The sequence below is a fragment of the Puma concolor genome, chromosome D4 (assembly GCF_028749965.1).
Source record: "Puma concolor isolate L17-30 chromosome D4, mPumCon1.1.hap2, whole genome shotgun sequence".
NCBI classification, from domain to species: Eukaryota; Metazoa; Chordata; class Mammalia; order Carnivora; family Felidae; genus Puma; species Puma concolor.
The window spans coordinates 60,743,745-60,770,414 of NC_141679.1; the positions used below are offsets into that span (position 1 = coordinate 60,743,745).

General features: G+C 48.1%; 1 protein-coding gene across 2 annotated transcripts in view; it reads left to right on the plus strand.

Annotated features, from left to right (window-relative positions):
• Window positions 1-26,670, plus strand: part of TMOD1 (tropomodulin 1) — an 87,599-nt gene that overhangs the window by 39,031 nt on the left and 21,898 nt on the right. For both annotated transcript variants that reach the window (XM_086683562.1, XM_086683563.1), the window contains exons 3-7: window positions 2,214-2,370; window positions 10,243-10,362; window positions 19,057-19,146; window positions 20,099-20,229; window positions 21,910-22,017. In XM_086683562.1, the coding sequence (XP_086539688.1) occupies window positions 2,214-2,370; window positions 10,243-10,362; window positions 19,057-19,146; window positions 20,099-20,229; window positions 21,910-22,017 (606 nt within the window). The remainder of the gene's footprint in view (window positions 1-2,213; window positions 2,371-10,242; window positions 10,363-19,056; window positions 19,147-20,098; window positions 20,230-21,909; window positions 22,018-26,670) is intronic.

The window sequence follows — 26,670 nt, forward strand, 5'->3', positions numbered from 1 at the left end:
CTCCTAGCACTGAGCCCTTAGGGGCCAGCATGTGCCCCAGCACCTTACTGCCGTCAAAACCCTTTACAGTGACAGAAATCTATCAGGTCATCTTGGTGGGGATCATTGGGAAAACACTTGCTTTCAGTGCGTACTTCATTTTATATTTGTACATCTTCATTTTCTGAATTTTGAGATATGTTTGGATAATACATCTCCCTTTCAACATACGTATTTGGGTAACCAGTCTCCTGGGAAAATGTATTTCACCTGATTATAAGTAGTACTTTGGGAGTGCTTGGCAGTGAGCTAAGCACTCCTCGTGCATTATCTCATTTAACTTCCTCAACAGTTCCAAGAGAACAGCTATCATTACTCACATCTTACAGCCCTAGAAATGGAGGCCCGGTGAGATCAGGTGACCTGCCCAAGACTAAAGAACTAGAGCCAGCACTGCCTCAGGCCTGGGCGTAAGCCTGATGGGGGTCACCTGTGAGGTGCAGGCACGTCACAGAGACTTTGCTTTGCTCACCGTGGATAATCACAGATGGAGGTTTGCAGGACAGTTGGGCTGTTCTCTCTCTCACTTGAGTCGCCATGAGTGGCCCAACGCGGGGGAGAGGGAGTGGACACACAGCTCATCCAGGATGTGTCCTCGGAAGCCTGCCTCCCCTGTGGGCCTCATCTGTCCCACGTGTCATGGTGGACGGTACCCGAGGACTACCGCTCGAGGGAGACTGGGGTGTCCGTGGCATCTCTTGTGTTCCTGATGTTCACCCCCAAATCGGTCACGGCTTGATTTTCTACCTACTGGCCATCCTCTCATCACATGCTCCAACTCCCAGATGTTGTTGCTGACTCACAGCCCGAGTCCATTTGCAGCCAGTGTCTGACTGGAACACGCTGTCAACAGTGGGAAAACATCTTGTGAAAAACCACACCGCAGTTAAGCAGCAGTATTGCCCTCCCAAGCTTTAGCTCTCGGTGTGCCAGGCACACAGCCGTCTTCGTAAACCTGGTATCATCCCCTCTCAGAGGGGGCTTGCAAAAGGATCTGGCGTGTGTGGAGGTGGCTGAAGCTATGCATTTTGATGGTACAGAGATTGGAGGTGGGTTGGCTCTCCAGGTTAGCCAGTGTGGGGGTGCGGCAAGAAGTGAGGTGAGGCTCCCCTCACCTCTGCCTTCTAGGTATCCTCCACCACGTTCCCAAATGAAAGGGGGTGGGGAGAGAGCAATGATTTGGAAATGAAGACTGCCCTCCTCCCCCCCGTATCTAGAGAAGGGCCCTGGTTTTTGTTCTAGATCTGCCCCTGGAACTCCTTGGGCAAATCTTTCCTTGCTCCGGGCCTCAGTTTCCCCTTGAAGGGAAGGTGTGTGCCCTCGACAACTTCTAAGCATCCTTGCAACCCTAAACTTCTTTGAATCTCCAAGGTCCTGGGGGCTGAGGTGAGCGAAGCCTGTGTGACTCAAATCTACCCTAATTCTAGCCCACACCTAGAAGCCTAACCATGTTTGAAGAAGGAACACGGTGATTGGTTGATGCTATCTTTCCTGAGAGACCCATCTCCAAGGGCGACATTCAAAATATTTAACAGAGAGGCAGGAGCACAGCCTGTCAGGAGGGTGGAAAGCAGCCGGGGAGGGCCGTCCAGGGATACAGCCCCAAAGCATGCCTCACCCACCCCTGCTGAGCCTTCCCCCCACCCCCCCCCCACCCCACCCCCACCCCCTGCCGCTTGGTTATTGAGTCTGTCGCTTCTTGCCTCATACTGCATCCAGGGCCCTAACTCAAGCCCCTCGGGCTTCTTTCCCCAGCCACTGTATACACAATAGCTGGAACGATCCTCCTGCATCCAAATGCCAACTTAATCAGACTCAGACTCACAGATGCTCTTGGAGAGCCCCTCTCTGTTCAGCTCCATGTCGGCTGCCTCCTCACCCCCTTGCCTTCAGAAACATTGCAGGTTTAGAGACTCTGGACCATTAAGAGACCTGAGTCCCAGCCTAGCTATGCCCCTCGTCTGCAGGGTGACCTTGAGCAAGTCCCTGCCCCTCCTGGGTGTCAGATTCCTCACATGTAAATGAGCGACCTGGATCCATTTGCTGGGCTCTAAGATCCCACTGTTCAATGACGAATTTTGGGAGAAATGCAAGTCTTCAGCAGCTGACCACTCTCTTTCTCTTTCGTTCTCTCTCTCTGTGTATGTCCCCCGGCCCCACAACCTCCACTGTAGAATGCACTGCTGCCCGCAGGCCTGAGGCAGAAGGATCAGACCACCAAGGCGCCCACGGGCCCCTTTAAAAGGGAGGAGCTCTTGGATCACTTGGAAAAGCAAGCAAAGGAGTTTAAGGACCGAGAAGATCTGGTCCCCTACACAGGGGAAAAGCGAGGTACTGAATAATGTTGTTCTTATGAATATATCGCTCCCCATGCATCGTTGAGTGCCAATTACGTGCCAGGCCCTCTGCTGAGCCACATGTGACTGGGCCTTCTTGCCCACATGCCTGCCTGGACCAAATTCACAAAACCAACACCAAAAGCAGCAATGCATGGTGTGGATGTAGTGAAGTTTTGGGTAAACTGAGGAAAGAGTGATCTCTACCAGACCAGCAAAGCTTTCCCCTAAACCCCCTTTCATCAGGGTGTCTGATCATTTCTCATACAAACCTAGGCACCTTTGAAAATGAAAGAGGAAACTATGAATCATGATATACAGGCATAAGGCCTACACAAGGCTCGTCCTATGCAAATTGGGAATGAGATAACCTAGCTGTACCCTAACTATCCGTGCTCTTTCTGCTGTGTTCCTTTCTCTGGCACCTGCATCCCCTCCTTTATCTGTCCCTTTAAGACTCTCTGCCCCATCCTAAGGCAAGTCATTTAGAAGACTGGGGAACAGAGAGGCACTCCCTGACTGTCCAACCCTTTTAGGACTTCCCTTTGCTCTCCAAACCGTTCTGCTGTCCTCATATTGTGTCTGCCCTCACTCGCCCCGCTGCTGCCCCACAGGCCTCCTTCTATTCCTCACGCATTCTGAGATCTTTTCCACCTCAGGACCTTTGCATGTACTCCTTTTGCCTGGACCGCCGCTCCTGCTGTCTGGCTCCATGCTGTCTTCATAGCTGGCTCTTCCTCCCTTATAAGAGGCTTAATGCTTAGAAATAGCCTGGAGCTACATGTAGTCTGGTTGCAATCCTGACACTACCACTTACTAGCTGTGTGAGCTTGAGTACATTTTTGAATCTGCCATGCCTCCGTTTCTTCCTCTGTGAAACGGGAATGCGGAAAATAGTATTACCAAGCTGACAAAGTTGTTATGAGTTAAGATATATATAAAGCACTTAGCACCTGGCCCATAGCAAATGCTGTGCAAGTACCAGCTATTATTACACTTTTGGTCTCAACTATACTGTCTCCTCTTTCAGGGAAGCCTTTCCTGCCCATCCTGTTTAGGACATGTAGTCCCTTCAGCTCCTCCCTTGGTTACTCTCCATCTCAGGAGCCTGTGGGTGTGTCCTTCATAGCAATTTCCATTTTATAATTTTCCCTTCATGTGTCACTTGTCTCTCCCACTGGCTATAAGCCCCATGAGGGCAGGCACTCAGGCTCAGGCTGGTTTTGCTCACCCAGTACCCCCAGCACCCAGGACAGGGCCTGGTATCCAGTAGGGCTCAGCAGAGAGTTGCTGAATGAATGAGTTAAAATCAAATAAATTACAATGAATCTTGTGGGCTACTTCCTTAGTATATAAGCCGCACAAGTATGAGGGCCGCATCTGTTTTGTTCATCATTACGTCTACACCTAATAAACACTAGCATGTGGTAGGCACCTAATAAGCATCTGTTGAATGAAAGCATTAATTCTAATTAATTAATTGTGTAATGGTTCATTTTCAGTCTCTTCCATTCCCCCCACCCCCAAGGTTGTAAACATGATGAGCCAAGGGTCCACGACTGTGGCTTTTATCTCTGTATCCCTGTTGCGTGATAAATAATCAAATGAAAAAGCCAACAGAAGTAGCATCATGGGGAGGACTTTGGCATCACAAACGTGGGCTTGGAGCTCGGTCCAGATTTTATGGAAAACTTGGAAGGTCAGGGAAGCTCAAGGGGCATCTGGACTACGGATGTGGAGAGGATTGTGTGGTCTGAGGCACCCTGGAGGGGTGGCAAGGAAGGAGGTCTTGACCCTAAGGGCCGAGTATGCCCCCCTGAGAGTGAGGGCACGAGAGGTTTTTAAGCAAGGTGCTTGTGCTGTGAGGCGTGATTTCTGTGCAGCAAATAAAGATAATAGAATATCAGGATTTGTGGGGGACTTAAAACTCCCATTTTCCCACCTGTACATTTGAAAAATGGAGAACCTGGGCACCTGGGTGGCTCAGTCAGTTAAGCGTCTGACTCTTGATTTCAGCTCAGGTCATGATCTCATGGTTCATGAGTTCGAGCCCCATGTGGGGCTCCACAGAGCGCAGAGCCTGCTTGGGCTTCTCTCTCTCCCCCTCGGTCTCTGCCCCTCCCTCACTTGCTCTCACATGCATGCATTCTCTCTCTCTCTCTCTTTCTCCCTCTCTCTTTCTCTCAATAAATAAATAAAGAAACTTAAAAAGAAAGGAAACTGAGGCTGTGAGAGTCTGCAGCACAGCTGGGTGGACTGCTGGTGAGTCATTGTCCCCGTGCCCACCTCCCTCTGAGGGAAGGAGCTGGAGATTGGAGGTGGGGGTGGAGGGTGGGGAAGGGAATCTGGGCAAACCAATCCTGCTGCCCCTCCATGGAATGCTGGAATGGCATGGAGCCAGGAACAGCTCTCCAGACTCCCAGAGCCTGATTGTCTTCAGGAAAAAGTACACTGGCCCAAGGAAGGTACCTAGAATCTATTCTATTTCCATAGAATGACATGCCTAAGAGATTTATCATCATCACCACCACAACCAGCATCATCATCATAAAGTATTTACATGATGATTGTTGGAGTCTTTGTAGGCTGAGTAAGTACAGGTCTCAGTAGAGAGTGTGGGGAAGGAGACTTTCTGGCTGTAACAGGCAGACTTAGGGCCATGGTGTCCAGCCCTCACTGAGCATTTATTTACCCAACGCCGGGCCTAAAACCAGTCAAGGTTGAGGGGAAACAGCACCCCAGTCTCCACAAGACCCAACAGAATGTGGTAGGAGCCATAAAACAGTGCAAAGTCCTGAGGAACCTGGACTCTCATTCACTCTTACTCAAGTGGTGAGGATCAGAATAGAGCTTCATACACGATATCTTTAATGCAGAATTATATTGAGTTGTCCGTGCAGAATTAGATTTGACTGCTGAGGAAAAAGGTAAAATAAAATGAGAGAGACTTAGATAAAAGTTTTTCTTTCGCTTAGCTGCAGGGTTAGGCATTCTGGGCTAGCAAGGCATCTTCCCTGGCATTAGCAATCAAGACCCTTTTCCAGTTTTTCATTCTGCCCTCCCTGCAATATGTCCTTGTGCTCATGGTCCAGCTGGCTGCTGAAGCTCCAGTCATCACATCTGCATTCCAACTAGTAAGATGAAGGAAGGGAAGAAGTCCAAGTCCCTCTTGTGTCTTAGAGCCACTGCCCTTTCTGGAGACACCTGCTGCCAGGGTGTGAGAAACCACAGGTCTTACACATTTATTGGATGACGATCCTATTCATTCCATCTGTCATTTTTACAGATTTTCTTTTTATTAATTTTTTTTCAACGTTTTTATTTATTTTTGGGACAGAGAGAGACAGAGCATGAACAGGGGAAGGGCAGAGAGAGAGGGAGACACAGAATCGGAAACAGGCTCCAGGCTCCGAGCCATCAGCCCAGAGCCTGACGCGGGGCTCGAACTCACGGACCGCGAGATCGTGACCTGGCTGAAGTCGGACGCTTAACCGACTGCGCCACCCAGGCGCCCCTTTTTTTTTTTAATTTTTTTTTTTTAACGTTTATTTATTTTTTTGGGACAGAGAGAGACAGAGCATGAATGGGGGAGGGGCAGAGAGAGAGGGACACACAGAATCGGAAAGAGGCTCCAGGCTCTGAGCCATCAGCCCAGAGCCTGACGCGGGGCTCGAACTCACGGACCGCGAGATCGTGACCTGGCTGAAGTCGGACGCCTAACCGACTGCGCCACCCAGGCGCCCCTCAGATTTTCTTTTTAACTATTTAGTTTTCTTTGCATATTTTGCCCTTTTCCAGATCCACCTCTGGTGGAGGTTGTGATGCATTTTCCCCCCACATGACCTTGTTATATGTTCTGCTCAAATATGTAATTGATTTTTGCTATAAACAATTTAAACAATAAAGTAACCCAAAGTGATTCTCTCTACTGAGCGAATAGGCACTGATCCCATTTTAGTGAATATTCTTCTGGACTTTTCTCTCTGTACTTCCCACCCCTCCCCACTGCTACCATTACAACCCTGGTCCAAGTCCCCATCATCTCTGGCCCTGACTATTGCAGGAGCCTCCTCACCAGCCCCTGGCTCCCATTCTTGCTTGTCCCCCTACTGGAGACTCTCAATCAATAGCCAAACTGAGCAGGGTTTTTTAAAAAATTGAGGTAAAATTCATATAACATAAAATTAAGCATTGTATATATTTTTAAGTTTGTTTGTTTGTTTGTTTGTTTGTTTGTTTGTTTATTTATTTATTTATTTATTTATTTATTTTGAGAGAGTGAGAGAGAGAACGAACAAGCAGGGGAGGGGTAGAGAGAGAAAAGAGAAAAAATCCCAAGCAGGTTCTGTGTTGACACAGGCTATCCCATGAACCACGAGATCATGACCTGAGCTGGAATCAAGAGTCAGACACTGAACTGACCGAGTTACCCAGTGCCCCCAAAATTAACCTTTTTTTTAAAAGCTGTTGAGGTTTTATTTCAAGTTTATTTATTTATTTGGAGACACAGAGAGAGTAAGGGAGGGGAAGGGAGAGAGAGAGAGAGAGAGACAGAAAGAAAGAAAGAATCCCAAGCAGGCTCCACACTGTCAGTGCAAAGCCCAACACGGGGCTTGAATCCACGAACTGTGAAAGCATGACCTGAGCCGAAGTCGGACGCTTAACCAGTTGAGCCACTCAGGCGCCCCCCCCAAATCAACCATTTTATTTTTTTTTATTTATTTTTTATTTTTTTTTAACGTTTTTATTTATTTTTGGGACAGAGAGAAACAGAGCATGAACGAGGGAGGTGCAGAGAGAGAGGGAGACACAGAATCGGAAACAGGCTCCAGGCTCCGAGCCATCAGCCCAGAGCCTGACGCGGGGCTCGAACTCACGGACCGCGAGATCGTGACCTGGCTGAAGTCGGACGCTTAACCGACTGCGCCACCCAGGCGCCCCTAAATCAACCATTTTAAAGTGAACAATTCAGTGGCATTTATTACACCCACAATGCTGTGCAACCATCTCTATGTAGATCCAACACATTTTCATCACTCCAAAATAAAACCCTGCTCCCAATAAGCAGTTACTCCCCATTCTCTGCTCCCCCCAGCCCCTGGCAACCACCTGTCTATTTCTATGGATTTACCTATCCTGGATATTTTCTATGAATCAAATCATATTAATATGTGATTTTGTGTGTCTGGCTTCTTTCACACAGCATATTTTTTTTGAGACTCACTCATTCCCTTTTCTGACCGAATAATATTACACACTTTGTTTATCCATTCATCCACTGATGAACATTTTGGTTGTTTCCACTTTGGGGCTGTTGTGATTAGTGTTACTATGAACATTCCTGTACAGAAAATTGTTTGAGTACCTGTTTTCAGTTCTTTTGGGTTGATGTCTAGGAGTGGATTCCTGGATCACATGGTAATTCTATGTCTGTACCGTTTTACATGGCCACCAGCAACATACAGATCCTTGACAACACTTGTCATTTTCCATTTTGGTTTTTGATTCTGGTTTTATTGTAGCTGCTTATGGGTGTGAAGTGGTATCTCATCGTTACTTGATCTGCATTTCCCTAAGGACCATTTATGTTAAGTATCTTTGCAGGTACTTTTTGGCCATATGCACGTCCTCTTTGTAGAAAAGTCTTTAAGTCATTTGGGTTAAATTGGGTTGTTTTTGGTGTTAATTGTAAATTTTTTAAATATCTTCTAGATACTAGACGCTATCAAATATAGGATTTTTTTCACTTCCCTGATAATGTCCTTTGATGGACAAAAGTAGTAAATTTGGATCAAGTCCAGTTGATCTATTTTTTTCTTTTGTTGTCACAGCTAAGAATATGTTACCAAGGTCTAAGGTCGTGAGGATTTATGCCTATGTTTTCCTCTAAGAGTTTTATAGTTTTAAGTATTATGTTTGAGTCATTGACCCATTTTCAGTTCATTTTTGTATATGGTGTGAGATAGGGGTACAGCTTCATCCTTTGCATGCTGATGTCCGGCCCCATCGCCACTTCTGGAAGAAACTGCTCTTTCCCCCATTGAATGGGCTTGTTATCCGTGTCAGAAATCAATTTGCCATGGGTATATGGGTTCATTTTTGGACTCTCAATCCTATCCCGTTGTTTGCATGTCTATCCTTGTCAGTGCCACATGGTTTAAATTCGCAATAAGTTTTGAGATAAGGGAGTCTGAGCCCTCCAACTGTGTTCCCTTCAAGATTGTTTTGTATGTTTGGGACCTCTTGCGATTCCATATGAATTTGAGGATTGGATTTTCTATTTTTGTAAAAATTAAAAAAGGCCTTTGGAATTTTGATAAGGGTTGCATTGAATCTGGAGATTGCTTTGGGCAATATTGCCATCTTAATATTGTCTCTCAATCCACGAACTCGGGATATTTTTCTATTTATTTAGGTTGTCTTTCCTTTCTTTCAGCAATGTTTTCTGGCATTCCATGCACAAATCCTTTAGCTCCTTGGTTAAATTTATTTCTAAGCATTTTATTCATCTGGATGCTATTGTAGGTGAAATTGTTTTGCTAAATGCCCTTTCAGATTGCTCATCACCGCTGAGCAGAAACACTGCTCATTTGTGTGCATTGATCTTGTACCCTGTAATGTAGCCCTAACAGTGTTTATTAGTCCTCAACAGTGTTTTGTTTAATCTTTAGGGTTTTCTACATATTTGATCATGTCATCTACAAACAGAGAGAATGTTACTTCTTCCTTTCCAGTCTGGATGCCATTTTTTTTCTTGTCTGTTTGCTCCGACGAGAACCTTCAGTGCAATGTTGAACGGTAGCACTAAAGGCAGGCACCCTTGTCTTGCAACTGATTTTCAGGGCTCCTTTCCTCCCTCTGTCAGGTCCCAGCTCTTAGGCCATCATCTCAGTGAGGCCTGACCACCTACCCAAAAGAGCAGCGTCCTCCTCACCTGCACCCCAGCCTGGAGTTGCCTAGTCTTTTACTCTGCTTTATTTTCTTCCACAATGCCTAATACCACGTGATATCTTTGCATGTTTATTTCTCACCTGTCTCCTTTCACTAAATTATAAATTGTTCAGTGCTGCCCCGCCCCTGACCCCTAGAAAGGTTCCTGGCACTTAGGAAGCATCCAATAAATATCTAGTGCATGCATGAATGGATGGATGGATGAATAGATAAACGCAATTTTCATACATGGAATTAAATTGCTCACGCTCTGTCACAGACTTGCTGTTTCACACATTATGTCTTAGACATATCCTTCCTAGTGAGTGAACATCTCCACCATCCTTTATACTAACTGCAAGAACTCCATCATATGGATGCCCCAGCTTTCTTCAGCAATCCCTATTAGTGGTCAGTAAAGTGACACACATCCTGGTGTGTGCCTTTTTGCCTCCTCATCCAGTCATGCATCTGACACCTTAAAAAATATAATGTTGCATGAGGCAAGGATACCTTTTTGCTCCCTATTCTTTTAATAATCTGAATGCATTTTGTTTAGATATGCTTCTAAATTGTTCTCTCACATCAGACCCCTTGGGTAGGATACCCTAGACCCTGACAGTCTATAAAATTTTTCTTTTGTATCTCTTTCCGACTTACAGGTTGCTTTCACTAATGACCAATGTTTTCAATAGCAAGCAGTCTGGTCTGACCACATTTTAAAGTTATTCATTTCAAATGTGAGAGGTGCTCTGGTTGGAGATCTTTGATTCCTGTTCTCTGGGGAAGTTTGGCACTGGGTTCCCAAAGGAGAAACCTCAAGCGAGTCTCAGCACAGAGGGGTCCACAGGGTTGTGAGATAGTCCACCCGGCACCATCACCAGAGGATGCCCCAGCGCAGCCACACGCCCTGTAACAGACACCCGTGTGTTTGCAGGAAAGGTCTGGGTCCCCAAGCAGAAGCCAATGGATCCCGTGCTGGAAAGTGTGACGCTGGAGCCAGAGCTGGAGGAAGCGTTGGCAAATGCCTCAGATGCAGAACTCTGTGACATTGCAGGTAACAGCCTTTCTGGAACCTTCCCCATGTCTTCTAGAAGGGTTTGACCTGCATCTGCAGAGAGCCTTGGACAGTTTATTTTGCATGAACACACTCTCTGTTTCTAAAAAGGACTAGAGGAGACCACGAGTATTAAGACAGGAACCCATTAGCAAAACCAAAATGAGGAAAATAGAAATAAAACCACCCAAACCCATCACTCCGCAGATCCATGAGAACCCATCCCAGAGAGATATGGAAGCATCCCAGGGAAGGCCAGCATAGGTCCTTTACCAGCCCCTGCATCAAATCCTGCCCAGCCCCCCCCTCCACCCCCAGGAAGAGAAAACAGAGGGGGACAGACAGAGGGTGCAGACCTCTCAAGTTTAGGAGGCTCACAGAGGCCTGGAGCAAAGTCATTTAACTTTACAACTTTGCATGGCTCAGAGAACCAGACTTTGGGAAGCCCGCCCCCTCATCACATATTTGTACAGCACCGTCCATCTCCACGTGTGTTTCCATATGATCTTCACAAACAACCCCTAAAGCTCCAGAAGGTGATTTGATATTCAGAGCCCTTCACCACGCTTGTCTCCTTATTACAGTCTAGTCCCTGCCCTGTGTGCCCTGAGTCCCAGCCCCACAGGGGATCGGGCTCAGCAAACACCCTGCGGGCCCACCACAGTTGTGCTCCCTGGCCTGGGGGGTAACAGGGGAGACTTGGGAGCTGCTAACCGCCTCCCAGATAATGACAGGAGGGTGGATGGGGTGAGAAGAGACTCAAGGCAAGTGGAAATGGGAAAGAAAGATAGAGAGTCAACTGTGACTATCTGGCTGTGACAGTGAGGTTGGGGGAGGAGTCAAGGAAGGTTCCAGATTTCTGGCTTCAGGGACTAAAGTGGATGCTGGTGCCATTAATAAAGGTGGGTGTATTAGTCTGCTTGGGCTGCCATGCAAAATACCACAGGCTGGGTGGCTTAAACAACTATTTATTTTCTCACAGTTCTGAAGGTTGGCAGTCCAAGGTGTTGGCAGATTTGGTTTCTTCTGAGCCCTCTCACCTTGGCTTGCAGGTGACCCCAGCTCATACTATGCTCTGTTTGGGACCTTTGGAGTTTGAGGCCACCTAGGTGGGGACAGGTAGACTTGAAAGCCTTCCGTAATGCCACGAGGAGGTCCTGTTGCAATCTTTGTGGTGTCATTAGCATGCAGATGTGGACATCATTAGCATTGCCCAGCTCCAGGCAGAAAGCATGACTGAGTGGGGGCCTGGGGCTCTGGAGGCAAGTAGCCCTGGCTACCTTAGAAGCCTTTGACAGATGCGTGGAAATGGGACAAAGCTAGTCACAATGGGGGTTGGCTAGCCACAAATGACCTGGGAACCAAAGACCAAGTCAAGACAGGCAGAACCTAATGTAAGAACTAGGGAGACAGAATGAGGGTTCGGGCTGGCTGGGAGACCCAGGGCTGTGTGAGGCCAGGGGTCAAGTGAGGCCGCAGTGCTAGGGGATTCGGCAGGCTGCAGCTGTCTTCTGCCTCCTCACACCCTCCGGCTCCTCGTGGGTGTTGTGCATGAGTCCTGGTGGCATTTGTGCTGGGGAACAGCAAGGGCGTGGCTCTCATCTGTAGCGGAACCATGAGGGGATGGGCAGTGAGAAGTCTGTGTATGCATGAGGGGTGACCCCGGTGGGTCTGGTGGCCAAAGCCAGGTTGCAGTGACCCAAGGAGTGAATGATGGGGAGAGTCAACGTGTAGATTCTGAGTCCAAACAACCATTTCCTCAGGAGGCAGAACATTGAGGAAAGGACACAGGACAGTGGCTTGAAGGGCATCAGGGCTGGGAGAGAAAGTACGCAATCGAGCACTGAGGCAGTGAGTATTTCACCCAGATGGAAACGGAACACTTAACTTGGGGAACTTAACTGGTTTGCTTTCCAGTTCAAGATTTGTTTTGTCAAAAGCCCCCAAAATCAGATTCGATTCCTCATTATGCTCATCTATTTCCAAATTTTTCCATCTATTCCATCTATTTCCCCGATCGGGGGTCCCCCTGACTTCCAGTTAACCTGTGCAGCAGGGAGGTCCGGCATCTCCCCCACTGACTCACCCTGGAGCTGTTTTTATCCCAGTCTTTCCCCTCCGATCACCCTCCGTGATGTCACTGGCCTCATTAGGCAGCTCAGAGGGATTATCAAATGACTCCGCTGTCAGAACCGCCAGTTCCTGTGCCAAAATAGAACTGCAATATTGCTCTAAGTTTCTGTGTTGATTTCTTGAAACGATTTCTCTTTTATTTTTGTTGGCGTGGCTAATTATTATTATCTGCTCGTGATACCATACCCTTCCGTTGTCCGGAGAGGAGATGGGGAGCTGTAAGTCAACACCAGTGTCACTGGCTAACCTTGGGCGCCTGTCCCTGTACATCAGCCCTATGAAAGGCGGCAGTGTCTCTGGGGAAGGAAGGACTGAATATTTGTTGACCCCCCACCCCCACCCCTATGCCCCGGGTGCTGTGGGGATTGCTTCTAATACCTCGCTGCGTTTATTGACCACAGCAATCCTAAGAAGTAAGTTTTACTCTTGTCCCTGTTTGGTGGATGGAGAAAGGAGACCCACTGACATGAAACGCCTTGCCCGTGGGGCTTGAAATCAGGCAGCTTCATCCTGTTAGCAGCACCATCCAGCATGACCTGGATGAAACCCTCCTCTGTAGGGGAGGTGGACACAGAGGAGGGGCAAGAGGGGCTACACGGCCAAGTGACATGAAGCCGGCTCGTGGGGGGGGGCACATTAGAAAAGCCTCTATATGACACTTGAAGGCATGGACCCCTCAGGGTCAATGGGGCTGAGGGAAGTATTGGGAGAAGCCAGATGAAAGCAGGGGTTTAGGCAGAGAGGTGGTGGTGTTCAGAGGACAGGGGATATAGGAGGGAGGCCCCAGGTAGGTCCAAGGGCTAAGGTGGGGCCAGGAGCTGTGTCTGTGGTACTGCTGTTTCAAGTGCTGGATCAGAGGCCAAGAAATCAAGATGTCCAGAGGACAACAGGCATTCAGGCCTGAGGCACCAGAAAGCTGAGGGGCTTCGGGGAGAGCCGCTTTGCCAAGGGTCTAGTCAAAGACTCCACGGAAGGTGGAAGCAGGACCTTGTTGAGTGTCCAGTGCAGCAAACCCACTTCGGACTGATGCTGGGGGTTCCGCTCCTTTCTCAAAGATGGGGTTGCTGGAGCCATGGGTGCGGATGACTCAGCAGAGAAAGACAAGTAAGGAGATGAGGGCATGGGGTCTGCAGGGCATCTCTAGTCTTGGAGATTCCACTCCCAGGCAGAGCTTTCCATTAACTTAGTTTTTACTCACTCATTCACGTACCCAGCAGTCATTTATCCAGGGTTTTCCCACGGTGTGCCAGGCTCTGGACGAACCCTGGTGAGAAGCGCAAGCAAACAGCTGGTTCTTGCCCTCGCGGAGCTGACGTTAAACAAATACTTAGGCCCCAAAGAAGTGACAGGTGAGAGTGAGTGTCGTACAGAAAAAGGACAGAGTGCAAGGAGGCGGCTTGGTTAGGTGGTGGGGCCAGGGGAGAGGAGGGAGAGGCTGAAGCAGAGCCAGGAGCAGGGAGAGCAGGGGTGAACTAGGGGCAGTGGGGGAGATGTGTCCCAGGCTGGGACACAGCAGGAGAGAGAGAAGCTACCACCTCTCTGAGCTGGGGAAGCAGCAGGCCCGTCTGAGCGGCTTGCCTGGTGCACATGCAGCAGGCTGGATGTTCGGCAGCGTCTGGATGGTGTCACAGGACACCCAGCACACGTGCCACGCTGACCCAGGTGGGGCGCGAGTAAGGCAGAGCCTGTGAACTCGCACGTGTCCATTTGTTTTCTTGCCTGTGAACCATTCATGCATTCGTTCATTCACACACTGAGTCGACGTGCATGATCAAGCTGCCGTTTGCTAGGATGAATCAGAAAGAGGCTCTGCCCTTGGGGGACCCAGGATGTGATGAGCACAGACCAGAAACATAAATTTCAACAAGAGAGGTGTTACCACAGGGTGCTGAGCAGCTGACAGTGCTAAGTTCTTGGCGTGTGGCGTTGGGTTGTAGCTCAGAGGCCACTGGGAGTCAGCTGCAAGCACTTGGCATTATCAGTGCCTCCCCTCCCCAGTCAGGGATGTGATCCTGGCTCACCTTTAGGGATCCTTCAGGTGGGGCAGGACCCAAAAAGGAATTGGGGTAAGAGACCCACCCTTCAGAAGGGCCAGTCCCAAGCCACCCCCCCTCCACGGGCAGTTGGCACCCCCAGCTCAGAGATAGTCTTCGCCGGCCCCCCACCCCCCCACCCCCCTGCACCCCGCCTTCTGGGGTACTCGCATGTCCTTAGGCACCAGGTTTCCTCACATTCTGTGAGGGTCAGGGTGTGGCTTATCCAGGAGCAGTTTAACCACACCCAAGTCCTGGGCCAGGCTTCTTCCATCTGTTTCTAAGATGCAGGAAAACACCTTCCTGCTGTCAGCCCAGAGCCAGACAAGCGGTTGGCAGCTGGAGAGGCCCAGGATGTGTGCTGCGATCTCTCTCATCCTAAATGGAATTACAACTGAGTGAGCCCTGCCAAGGCAGAAGAGGAAAGAGAACTCGATGTTCTTTTTCAGAGTTCAAAAATAGTCCTTTTTGAGTTTTGAGGAAGATCTGGTCTTTTAAAAAAAAAAAAAATCAAGTTCCCCAGTGCTAAATTCAGCCTTGCCAATATCTACAAAGAATGAAGCAGCAGGCAATGTTGATGTGCTATTTTCCTCCATCATTCACTTCTCGTGACATGAGTGTGCAAAATCAAGCAGGGGGAAAATCACCATTTGGTGCCTAGGGCAGGCCGAAGGGATCAGAGCCACCAAGCCTTCTGCTCAGCAATGGAGATTTTGCTTCACCCCTCCCCGCTCCTTCCTCTGTCCCTCCCCCATCCCTTCCTCCCTCCTCCCTCCCTCCTTCTTTCCTCCCTCCCTCCCTTCCTTCCTTCCTTCCTTCTTGGAAACCTAATTTCCTCTGAACTGCAAAATGGTTTTATTTCTTCTGAGGACTGCTATTGACATATATCTCACCTCCTAGAATACATGTTATCTGTCCTTAGAATTCTGACATGGAGGGGAAATTTTAGAACTTTGGAACTGCTGATGACCTAGTTGGTGGAGGAGTGGGTGGGACTACTCAGTAGAAGCCGGGAGGGTCCTTACCAAATAGGCTTTGACAAACTGTTTCCCTCTTGAGTCTGCTGGAAAAGCATGGGGCCACCCACCCTGGGTGCTTGCTGTAAAAATCAAACAGGATAGAAAGATGAGATGTTGTGTGGCTGTTGAGTCCTATGTGAAGGTAAGAGATCAGCATTCAAACATAGTCCCCTTTACAGGTGAGAAAACTGAGGCCCAAAAAGTAGAAGTGTCCTGGACAAGGTTACCCAGCAAATGAGTGCCAAAGGCCCAGCCTGGAGCCCGGGTCTCTTGCCTCTGCCCCCTGGCACTTCCTTGTAACCTTCCTGCCCCCTTTCTGGACCATTACAGGAAGCTGGCATGGAGTGCAAAATGCATTTTCTGTTTCCCACCACTCTATACCTCTCAGCAAGACCAGCCAGCCATGTGAGGTTACATCTGTCCTGTGATTCTTAGCAAACTTTCCAAACTCTTTTCCCAAACCGGGGTCCCAGCAGCAGCCCAGAACCATCATGAGCTTCCCCCCACATCCCATGGGAGTTGGAAAAGCAGCTCCAGAAGGTGGCTTCAGGTGATCCGACCCCCTGCCGCTGACTCAGGCCTTGGCCCCCACTGCCCTCGTAGAACCAGCCTAAATTAAAGCCCAGAAAGCTCTAAAACATGCAGATGCCTCTCTTCCTACCCGTTCTCCTCAGTGACGAGCAGGAGAATCTAATTTTAGCAGAGAAGACTCTTAGAATGTGAGAAACAGAAGGGCTTTGAGATCCTCTCATCCTGTGGTTCTCAGCCCCCACTGAGCATCAAATTATGCAAGGAGATTAAAAATATATCTACAGAGATTCAGATCAGCTGGTCCAGGAGGAGCACCAATATTGTCTTGAAGCTCCCAGGCGATGTGTAAGTGCAGCCAGGATAGAGAACCAGTGGTCCTACCTCACCCCTCATTGTACAGAGGAGGCTGAAGCCCAGAGAGGGCTTGGGACCTTGCCCAAAGTCACACAGAATCAGGGGCGTAGTCAGGACCGGAACTTGGGTCTCCTGACCCTTCACCAAGGGCTCTCATGCTGTCTCTCTCACTAGAAAGAAGGTACGTCTAATGAAATAGCTGGGGGAATTTAAAAAAAAATCAAATATGTATCAAATACTGTATTCTGGAGGAGCAGAAGGGAGATAATATTCTTCCCTGACTTCTAGAAACCCAAAGTCCAGTAGAGGAAGCGTGCACACACCCGGCTCTCTCTAAAGCTGTGTAGACTACACTGTGATAAGGACACTGGGTGCTGTGGGAGAACTAGAGAGGGCAAGCGAGGAATCCAGGAAGCCTTCCTAAGGGAAGAAGTGTTATTCCAAGTCTTAAAGGAGGAGAAGGTAGAGTTGTGAGGTCAAATACAGGATGCTCTGCTGGATTTGAATTTCAGATACACAATGAAATCAGTTTTTAATAGAAGTAGATTCCAGGGGCGCCTGGGTGGCTCAGTCGGTTAAGCATCCGACTTCAACTTGGGTCACGATCTCGCGGTCCGTGAGTTTGAGCCCCGCGTCGGGCTCTGGGCTGATGGCTCAGAGCCTGGAGCCTGCTTCAGATTCTGTGTCTCCCTCTCTCTCTGCCCCTCCCTCGTTCATGCTGTCTCTCTCTGTCTCAAAAATAAATAAACTTAAAAAAATTAAAAAAAAAAAAGAAGTAGATTCCAAATACTGAATGGGACATACTTGTACTAAAATATTATTTATTGCTTATCTGAAATTCCAATTCAACTGGGTGTCCTGTATTTTTATTTGCTAAATCTAGCAACTCTACTGGGGACATTTCAGCTGCGCACATGGCACATGGAGAGAGAATTGCCAGTAGAGGGGACGGCATTGGCAGAAGCAGGAGAATCTTCTGAGCTGTGACCATTTGTGTCACCAAAGCAGAAAGAGTGTGGGCGAGGGTCAAGGCCATTGAAGTTGCCAGCCCAGGGAGAGCCAGTGAAGCCAGGCTCTGGTGTCACAGGCCACCATCCTCCCACCCGGTGGCTGCAAAGCCTCATGGTCCCCGTGTCCTTCCCTCCCTCTGTAGTCCATCCTCCACACGCAGCCAGAGTAACACTCCAGAACCCGAGTCGGGCTGTCTCAGTGCCTGCCAAGGCCTCCCCTGCAGTGGCTTCCAGGCCACACCTAGGGAAAGACCTCCAAACTCCTTACCTCATCCTAGAAGACGCCGCAGGATCCGACCTTGCCTGTTTGAATTAAATCTCCTCCATAGGGTTGTTGTGAGGATTCAGGGGGATGGTTTCAGGCAGTTTTCAAGCTTGGGCTGCCCACTGAAACCACCTAGGGAGCCTTGAAAAAGGCAGATGCCTGGCCTCAGCCCTAGGGACTGTGGTTTAATTGGTCTGGGGTAAGCCGGGGCATCAGGAGTTTCCCAAGATTCCCCAGTGATTCCAATGTGCAACGAAAGTGAGAGTCACTGGGGTACGATGTATTCTCTGACCCAGAGCAAGTGCTTAATGAGTGGGGGTGTGCTGCGGTTCCACACGTGTCCGACTCAGCTCTGTCCATCTTCTGCTTCCCCTTCCCTCCCTAGCCTTCCAGTCCGTGAGCTTGAGGGCTTTCCCACCATCCCCTCTGCCTGCCCAGAATGTTCTGCCTCCCTTCTCTTAACTTGGCCAACACTACGCATCCCTCCTATTCCAAATCCCTCTGCTCTTTTCTCCCCAGAACACCCTGAACTTTTCCTTTACAACACGTATAGTCTGTGCTTATGTTTTCAATCGTGTGGGTACCTGCCCAGCATCTCTCTCCCCTGACAGACTCTGGGTTCCCTGCCGTGCCCCCCCCGCCCCGCTCTTCCCCCCCCACTCCCTCTACCACCGCCCCACCCACAGCCGGCCCGGGAAGCAGCTACTTGATGAATGTTGAACAGACGAATGGATGAAAGCCTGACTGAGCACAGGAGCGATGTTTTCAGATCTGCGTTTCCAGAAAGATCTTTCTGGCTGCTCTGTGCTGAATGCTGCTGGGGGGAGGGTAGGAGGAGACTGGGGCCAGGACAGCAGTGATTACACAGTTGTGATAATACAGCCACAAAATGGTGGGGCCTCAATCAGAACAGAGGTGATGGAGTGAGAGGTGGGACGGATGAGAGACAGTTCTTAAGAGGGAAAGGACTTGGGGGGGGGGGGCGTGCCATGTCACTGAGGTTCTACCCTGAGGGGACAGGCGGGATGACAAGATGGAAGGTGATCCAAAGGAAGGGTCTGCTGCCGGGAACGATGAGTTCTGTCTCGGCCAAGTTGGACTGGCTGTGCCAGTGGGCCATCAGGGGACACCTAGGAACCCGAGGCCTGGGTTAGAGGAGTCTCAGCTGGGTGTAGAGATGTGAGAGTCACGTAAACAGAGATGAGAACAAAAATCCAATAAAACGTAAAGTCATGCGCGTGTTCCTTGCCACTTCCATGAGCACAACTTGCTGGGGTGTGGAGTGCCTGTGCTCAGGAGGTCCTTCTGTCCGAGAGAGGCGAGTCACGGGCCTCCCCCTGTCCCCGCAGCCATCCTGGGCATGCACACGCTCATGAGCAACCAGCAGTACTACCAGGCCCTCGGCAGCAGCTCCATCGTGAACAAGGAGGGACTCAACAGTGAGTACACGGCCCTGACCGCCGGCTTTGGCACCCCTGCCCTGCTCCCAGCGAGGACACCTTGGACACGAAGGTGCCCCCATGCTTCTTGCTTCCGCGGCCCCCTCCTGCTCTCTGGCTCATTGCAGAAGTTTTAAGTTTTGATGTAAGCCCAATCTATCCACCTTTTCCCTTGCTGGGATTTGTGTCTCGTTTATGTAGGACTCCTCCATCCCAGTATTATAAAAACATCCTCCTGTATTTTCTCCTGGGAGTTTTAGAGGTTTGCTTCTCGTTTCCAACTTCTTACGCCACCTGCGCTTCGTGTACGTGTGTGGCGTGAAGATGAGCTCAAACTGTCACTTTTTAACGGCTGTCCGGCTGTACCCACGCTGTTCTTTGCCAAGTTCATCCCTTCATCACCAGCTTGGGACTCCGTCATGATGGTGAATGTCTACATACCCACACCGGTCTGTCTCCGGGTGCCTCTTTTGTCCCCTGAGTCCCCTTGGCCTTTCCTGTGCCAATATTGCATTGTCTTACTTGCCCCACTGCACCGTTCCAAGCTGGCATTTGGGCTCCCAAAACAAATGAGGGTGTCAAAAAAATAATGACCCTCCCTCTGGAAAGCTTACGTATTTCTTTCACACTCAGGCTTCGTTCTATCCTCACAAGAGCCCGCTGAGGTAGTGACTGTCCACACTTCACGGTGGAGGACACGGAGGCTCTGAGGATTTGAGTAATTCACCCAGTTCTTGCAGGATGGCAGAGGCAGAGTCCAAGTAGGGCCAAGACCACCCGGCCCATGCATGGCTTCTCCCCAGTGCACCGCCCCTCCTGGCAGCCCCTGGGAATGCACAGCCTTCTCTTGTCTCTGAACTTGGCCGCTGCTTCCTTCTGAAGTGCCCTAGTGTGGAGGGAAAGTGTCCCCGTGCTTCTGTGAGCCACCTGTCTCTTGTGTCCGTCACTCTAGGTGTGATCAAACCGACACAATACAAGCCTGTGCCCGATGAAGAGCCAAATTCAACAGATGTAGAGGAGACTCTGGAGCGGATAAAGAACAACGACCCCAAGCTTGAGGAGGTCAACCTCAACAACATCCGGGTAGAGTCCTTTTTATTTCACTTCTCCTGGGGTGGGTGGGAGGAGCTATGTCCCTGTCACTGCAATGCATGTGGCCCGTGCTTGGCTGTGTGAGGACAACAGGGTCCTGTTTGGGTTCTGGGTGCTTCTGGATCAAGAAAGGGACAAAACCCTTAAAAGGCCCGGGCAGTGTAAACAAGCACGTCATATAGTCCTGGTTTCTTCTGAGGACCGACATCAGGCCCAGGTGTTCACCACGGGTCAACACAGCTTCGATTCTGGAAACCTGCCATGTTATGCAAAACACTGAGAGCTTCTCCGAGCTAAAATATTAATTCAGACACATCTGACTGCAGGGGATCTCAAGGCTGGAAAAGGCCTGTGCCCAGCAGGCTCGTGGGGTAACACAGCCCTGGGAGGGGCCTGCCCCTGAACCGTCACTGCTGTATCATACACACAGCCAGCCTCATTCTGTAGCCCCGGCAGGGAGCTGTCGGCCCATATGTGTCCAATGTTCCCTGTGTGACCACCAAGGGCAGAGGAGGGTCAGATGGACAAGCAGTCCTATCCTGGACAGGCTGCAGGAGGAATTTCAGAAGCAGGCCCAGCTGCCCGCCCACCTGCTCAGCCCGGGGGCCAGCGGAATTAGTTCTGGGACGGTGTGGGGTAAGGCAAGGAGTGGGCCCCCCCACTCCCCGGCTCCTCTTTCCTTTCTTCTCCACTTTCTTTTAAGTGGCTGCCAGCCCCAAAGGCACAATCTGATTGGAAACCTGCACCCACAGTGTTCTCCTCCACCTGGCCTCCCTAGGCTCTGCTCCCACGGGGAGCTAACGTGACACTCTGAAATGAGAGATCCGTGAAAGCACAGCCAGGTTTTCTCTCCGGGGCCGCCATTGTCTGCCATGTGCCCAGTGGGAGACACTGGTACAATTCAGAACCGTATACCCTGGCAGGGAACACTGGCTTGGAGCAGTGTAGTAGCCGTGGCTCTGTGCCTTCACCCTGGCGGCTCAGGCTCGTCCCTCCCCACCCTCATTTTCCCCTCTGCATGTGAGAACGTTGGACTAGCTGAGTGGTTTTCACCTGAGGAGATTCAAAAATATGTACCAACTCCCACCCCCACTGAGATTCTGATCTTATTGGTCTGCTTCAGACCCAAGCAACGGCATCTTATTAAAGTTCCTTGGGAGCCTCTGGTGTGCGTTAGGACTGAGACCCTCCAGGACAGATGTCTCTTACAGATCATCTAGGGCAATGCCCCACCCCCGCCACCACCCCGCCACCTTTGTTTTCCAGAAACAGGCCCAGAGTGGGGAAGAGACTTCCCTCAGAGTCACAGAGTGAGTCAGAAACATTGCCAGTCACCCTGACAGAGGCTGAGGCCCTGTCCACTCCCACACCCTAGACCTGAACTCTTGGCACAACGCTCCTCTGCATCCTCTGCCTTGATTTTCCCTTCTCTGGTCTCTGCCTGCACAGATGGTTGTGAAAACTTCAGGGAGGATTTTCTCAATCTGTTGACCAGAAAGTTCTCCCCAGATCTCAACCATTTGGGGCAAAGCCAGAACCCTTTGGCCATTCAGCTATTGGGTCAGAGACTTGCTAACAATCAGGCTGCATGTGTGAGAGGGTTACTGCCCCATCTGTCTGCCCGACCTGACCCCAGGGGCTGCTCGTTACTGTCTGCCTTTCTCTCTGCAGAATATCCCTATACCCACTCTCAAGGCTTATGCAGAAGCCCTGAAAGAGAACTCCTATGTGAAGAAGTTCAGCATTGTGGGAACACGGAGCAATGACCCTGTGGCGTATGTATGTACCTTTCTGTTCTGCTGCATTGAGAGTGGGAGGGCCATAGAAACAGAAGGGTTGATGCTTGTGGCCTCAGGGCTGGCCCAACCCCACTGAGGAAGGATCCAGCGTAGTGTGAGGAAAGACACTGGGCTAGGAGACAGGAGAGGATGTGGACACAATGGCCGTTAACCCGACAACATCTGTACATTATCCTAGTTGATATCTACAACCACCCCTGATCCCGGGGGTGCAGGTGTCCCCACTTTGCAGATGAAGAACCTGCGGTACAGGGAGTCCAGGCATTTTGCTTTGTCCAAAGTTACGCAGCAAGTGAGAGGTGGAGCTGAGATTTAAATGCCAGTAATGTTGACTCTACAGCAGGTCTGTCTCCACTCAGCACATCACATTTGGACAGGGGCCTGCCCTTCTCTGGGCTTCAGTTTCTCTATATCTAAAATCATTTTTTTTAATGTTTATTCATTTTTGAGAGAGAGACAGAGTGCGAGCGGGGACGGGCAGAGAGAGGGAGACACTGAATCCGAAGCAGGCTCCAGGCTCCCAGCTGTCAGCACACAGCCCAACGCAGGGCTCGAACCCATGAACCGCGAGATCATGACCTGAGCCGAAGTCAGACGCTCAACCATCTGAACCACCCAGGCACCCCCAAAATCATTTTCTTAATCTGTGGGTCCTGATGATCAATTCTGTTTGTTTTTTACCTAATGATCAAATTAAGTAGTACTTATTATAAAGTAGCCATCAATTCCTTTTTGTTTAAATATTCAAACCTATTTATTGAGAGTCTGTCTGTGTCCAGCACTGAATTAGGTTCTGAAAATACAACTGTGACTGAGACCATCATACTCCCACTTCCATGAACATAATGGTCCATTTGGCCATGCAGACAATGAAAGGATGACAGGGCAGTGTGATTATTACAACACTCATAGCAGGTTAAAAGTGCAAGAATTAGCTTACCGGGGGTGGTAATTAATCATTTAGTAGCAATCAGTTTGTTAATATCCACAAAATAACTTGTGAGAATTTTGATTAAGGTTGCATTGAATTTGTAGATCAAGTGAGAAAAAACTGATTTCTTGACAATATTGAGCCTTCTTATTCATGAACATGGAATATCTATTTATTTAGTTCTTCGACTTCATACATCAGAGTTTTATAGTTTTCCTCATATAGATCTCCTACATATTTTGTTAGCTTTATACCTAAGTGTTTCGCTTTTGAGGGTACTAATATCAATGAAATTGTGTTTTTAATTTCCTATTCCACTTGTTCCTTCCTGGAATATAGGAAAGTGGTTGATTTTTGAATAGCAACCTTGCATACTGCAGCCTTGCTGTAATCACTTATTAGTTCCAGGAGGGGTTTTTTGTCAGTTCTTTCGGATTTTCTACATAGACAATCATATCTGTTGCAAACAAAGACAATTTTATTTCTTCCTTCCCAATATATATACATTTATTTCCTTTTTCTGCCTTACTACATTAGCTAGAATGTCTATTCTGATTTGAAAAGGAGTGGTGAGAGGGTTCATCCTTGCCTTGTACCTAATCTTAGTAATAACATTACCAGTTTCTCACCATTAAGCATGATATTAACTGTAGATTTTGTATAGATATTTTTTACCAAGTTGAGGAAGTTCCTATCTATTTGTAATTTACTTAGAATTTTTATTATGAATGGGTACTGGGTTTTGTCAAATGCTTTATCTGCATCTGTTGGTATGACCATGTGATTTTTCTTTATTAGCTGGTTGGTGTGATGAGCTACATTAATTGATTTTCAAATGTTGAACCAGCCTGTTGCATACCTGAGACAAATCCCACTTGCCATGGTGTATAATCTTTTTATACATTGTTGGATTCAATTTGCTATATTTTTGAGGATTTTTGCATCTATGTTCATGAGAGATATCGTTTTCTTGTAATGTCTTTGTCTGGGTTTGGTATTAGGATAATGTTGGCCCCAGAGAATGAGTTAGAAGTATTCCCTCTGCTTCCATTCTCTGAAAGAGATTGTGGAAAATTGGTATCATTTCTTCCTTAAATTCACCAATGAACCCATGTGGGCCTGGTGCTTTCTGTTTTGGAAGGTTACTTATTCATTATTGATTCTATTTCTTTAATAGGTAATGGCCTATTCAAATTGTCTATTTCTTCTTATGTGAGCTTTGGCAAATTGTTTCTTTCAGGGAATTGGTCCATTTTATCCAGGTTATCAAATTTGTGAACATAAGAGATGTTCATAGTACCCGTTTATTATCCTTTCAATTTCCACGGGATCTGTAGTAATGGGCCTCTTTGATTTCTGATATTAGTAATTTGTGTTCTTTCTCTCTCTCTCTTTCTTTTTTTCTTAGGCTGGCTCGAGGTTTATCAGTTTAATTGATCTTTTTCAGAATTAGCATTTTACTTCATTGATTTTTCTCTATTAATTTTCTGTTTTCAGTATCATTGATTTCTGCTCTAATTCTTACTTACTTTTTTCTGCTTACTTAGTATTTAATTTGCTCTTCTTTTTTTTTTTAATTTTCTAAAATGGAAATTTAGATTATTGAATTTAGATTTTTTTAACATGCGCATGCTTTCACTACATTCCACAAATTTTGATAAATTATGTTTTCACTTTAATTTAGCTCAAAAACTTTTTAGTGTTTCTTAAATTTTGCCCCATGTGTTATTTAAAAATGTGTTGTTTAATTGCCACGTATTTGGGGACTTTCAAAGTTATCTTTCTGTTGCTGATTTCTAGTTCAATTCTCTTGAGCTCTGAGAGTAGGCATTGTATGATTTCTGTTTCTTTAAATTAGTTAAGGTATGTTTCATGGCCCAGAATGTGTCTGCCTTGGTGAATGTTCCATGCAAACTTGAGAAGAAAGTGCATTCTGCTCTTATGGGATGAAGTAGTCTATAGATGTCACTTCTATCCAGTCGATTGATGGTGTTGTTGAGTTCAATTATGCCCTGACTGATTTTTGGCCTTCTGGATCTTTCCATTTCTGACAGAAGGCTATTGAAATCTCCAACTCTACCAGTGATTCATCTGTTTTCTCCTTGCAGTTCTATCAGCTTTTGTCTCCTGTAGCTTGACACTCTGTTGTTAACACATATACAGTAAGGATTGTTATGTCTTCTTGGAGAATTGACCCCTTTATCGTTCTGTAATGCCCTTCTTTAACCCTAATAACTTTCCTTGCTTTGAAGTCTATTTAGTAGCAATCAATTATTTTTTTAAATCAATTAATTTTTAATTGAAATATAATTAATGATATAATAGTTTCAGGTGTTTGATATAATGATTCAACAATTCTGTACATCTCTCAGTGCTCATTAAGATAAGTGTACTCTTGGGGTGCCTGGTGGCTCAGTCAGTTAAACCTCCAAATCCACAGAGCCTGCTTGGATTCTCTTTCTCCCTCCCTCTCTCTCAAAATAAATAAACAAACTTTAAAAGGACAAAAAGAAGAGATAAGTGTACTCTTAATTCTTCATCTATTTCACGCACCTCCCCCACCCACCTCCTCTCTGGAGGTTCTCTATTTAAGAGTCTATTTTTTTGTTTGTCTGTTTTTCTTTGTTTTTTAACTTCCACACATGAGTGAAAAGCTCTGTAAGTGCCCCCACTCCCTGCCCCAGCTCTTTACCCTGCACCTTCATTCCTCTGCCATGATACAGAAAAGAAGAGTTGACACCTGGCATGACAGGGCCTCCAGGACCTGCTTAGCCACTGGCATGTCCACTTGGATTGGCCTGGTGCACTTGCCTACCAGTTGTTAAATATTTTGATTATCAGGCCTAGACAGGCCTTTTCTGGAGAGCGGGAGGGATGCTGTGGAGAGAACACAGCCTGAGACCCTCTCCGTGGGAGGGTCCAACCTCCTTGGGATCATAAGGAAAGCTGACAGGCCATCTGGGAGGCACATGGAAGTGGGGGGAGGAGGGAAGGATGATATCAACAAGGAAGGCTTTCTGGGAGCTGAGCTTGTATAGGGTTTCAGCAAGCATGGATGGTGGGAAGGGCATTCCTGGCTCAGAGAGTCATTTCAGACAACCGGGGCCCACTGATCATACACCCTGGGCTATCAGCTGCTGGTGTCTCCTTTCCTCCATGACACATCGTTTCCACCAACTGCTAATTACCTCATTTCCTTCAGAGGCTCTGATTGTCATCTACACCCTCTGGCTGAATTCCTCTGAAACGTGCTGGGGGCCACCTGAGCTCCTCCCCTCCCATTTGCTCTGGTCACTTGCCCAGTGTGGTGGTTTCCCAGGCTTCCTTCTCTGCTCTCTGCTGCTCAGATGAAGAGGACAATGACTCCATGGAATCCCAACAGGGAAATATAAGCAACAAGTAGAGGGTATATAGGGAGGTTGGGACTCCACCAGTCAGTCACTTAGTGAACAGTGACTAAGAAGCTACTGTGTGCTGAGAATGTGGGCACCATGGGATAAATAAAGTACATTTTCATCCCCCTAAGAGTATATAGTCTAATGGCAGCTCGGACAGGCTAAGACAAGCAACTTTCTCAGGGCCACCCACTTAGCCCTTTGGGAAGCAGGATTTGAATTCAGGTCTCTCTGACTCCAAAGCCCACACTCTTTCCATTACACCATGTGGCTTTCATTGTCAAAATGCTTTCTTCTTTATGGTCTA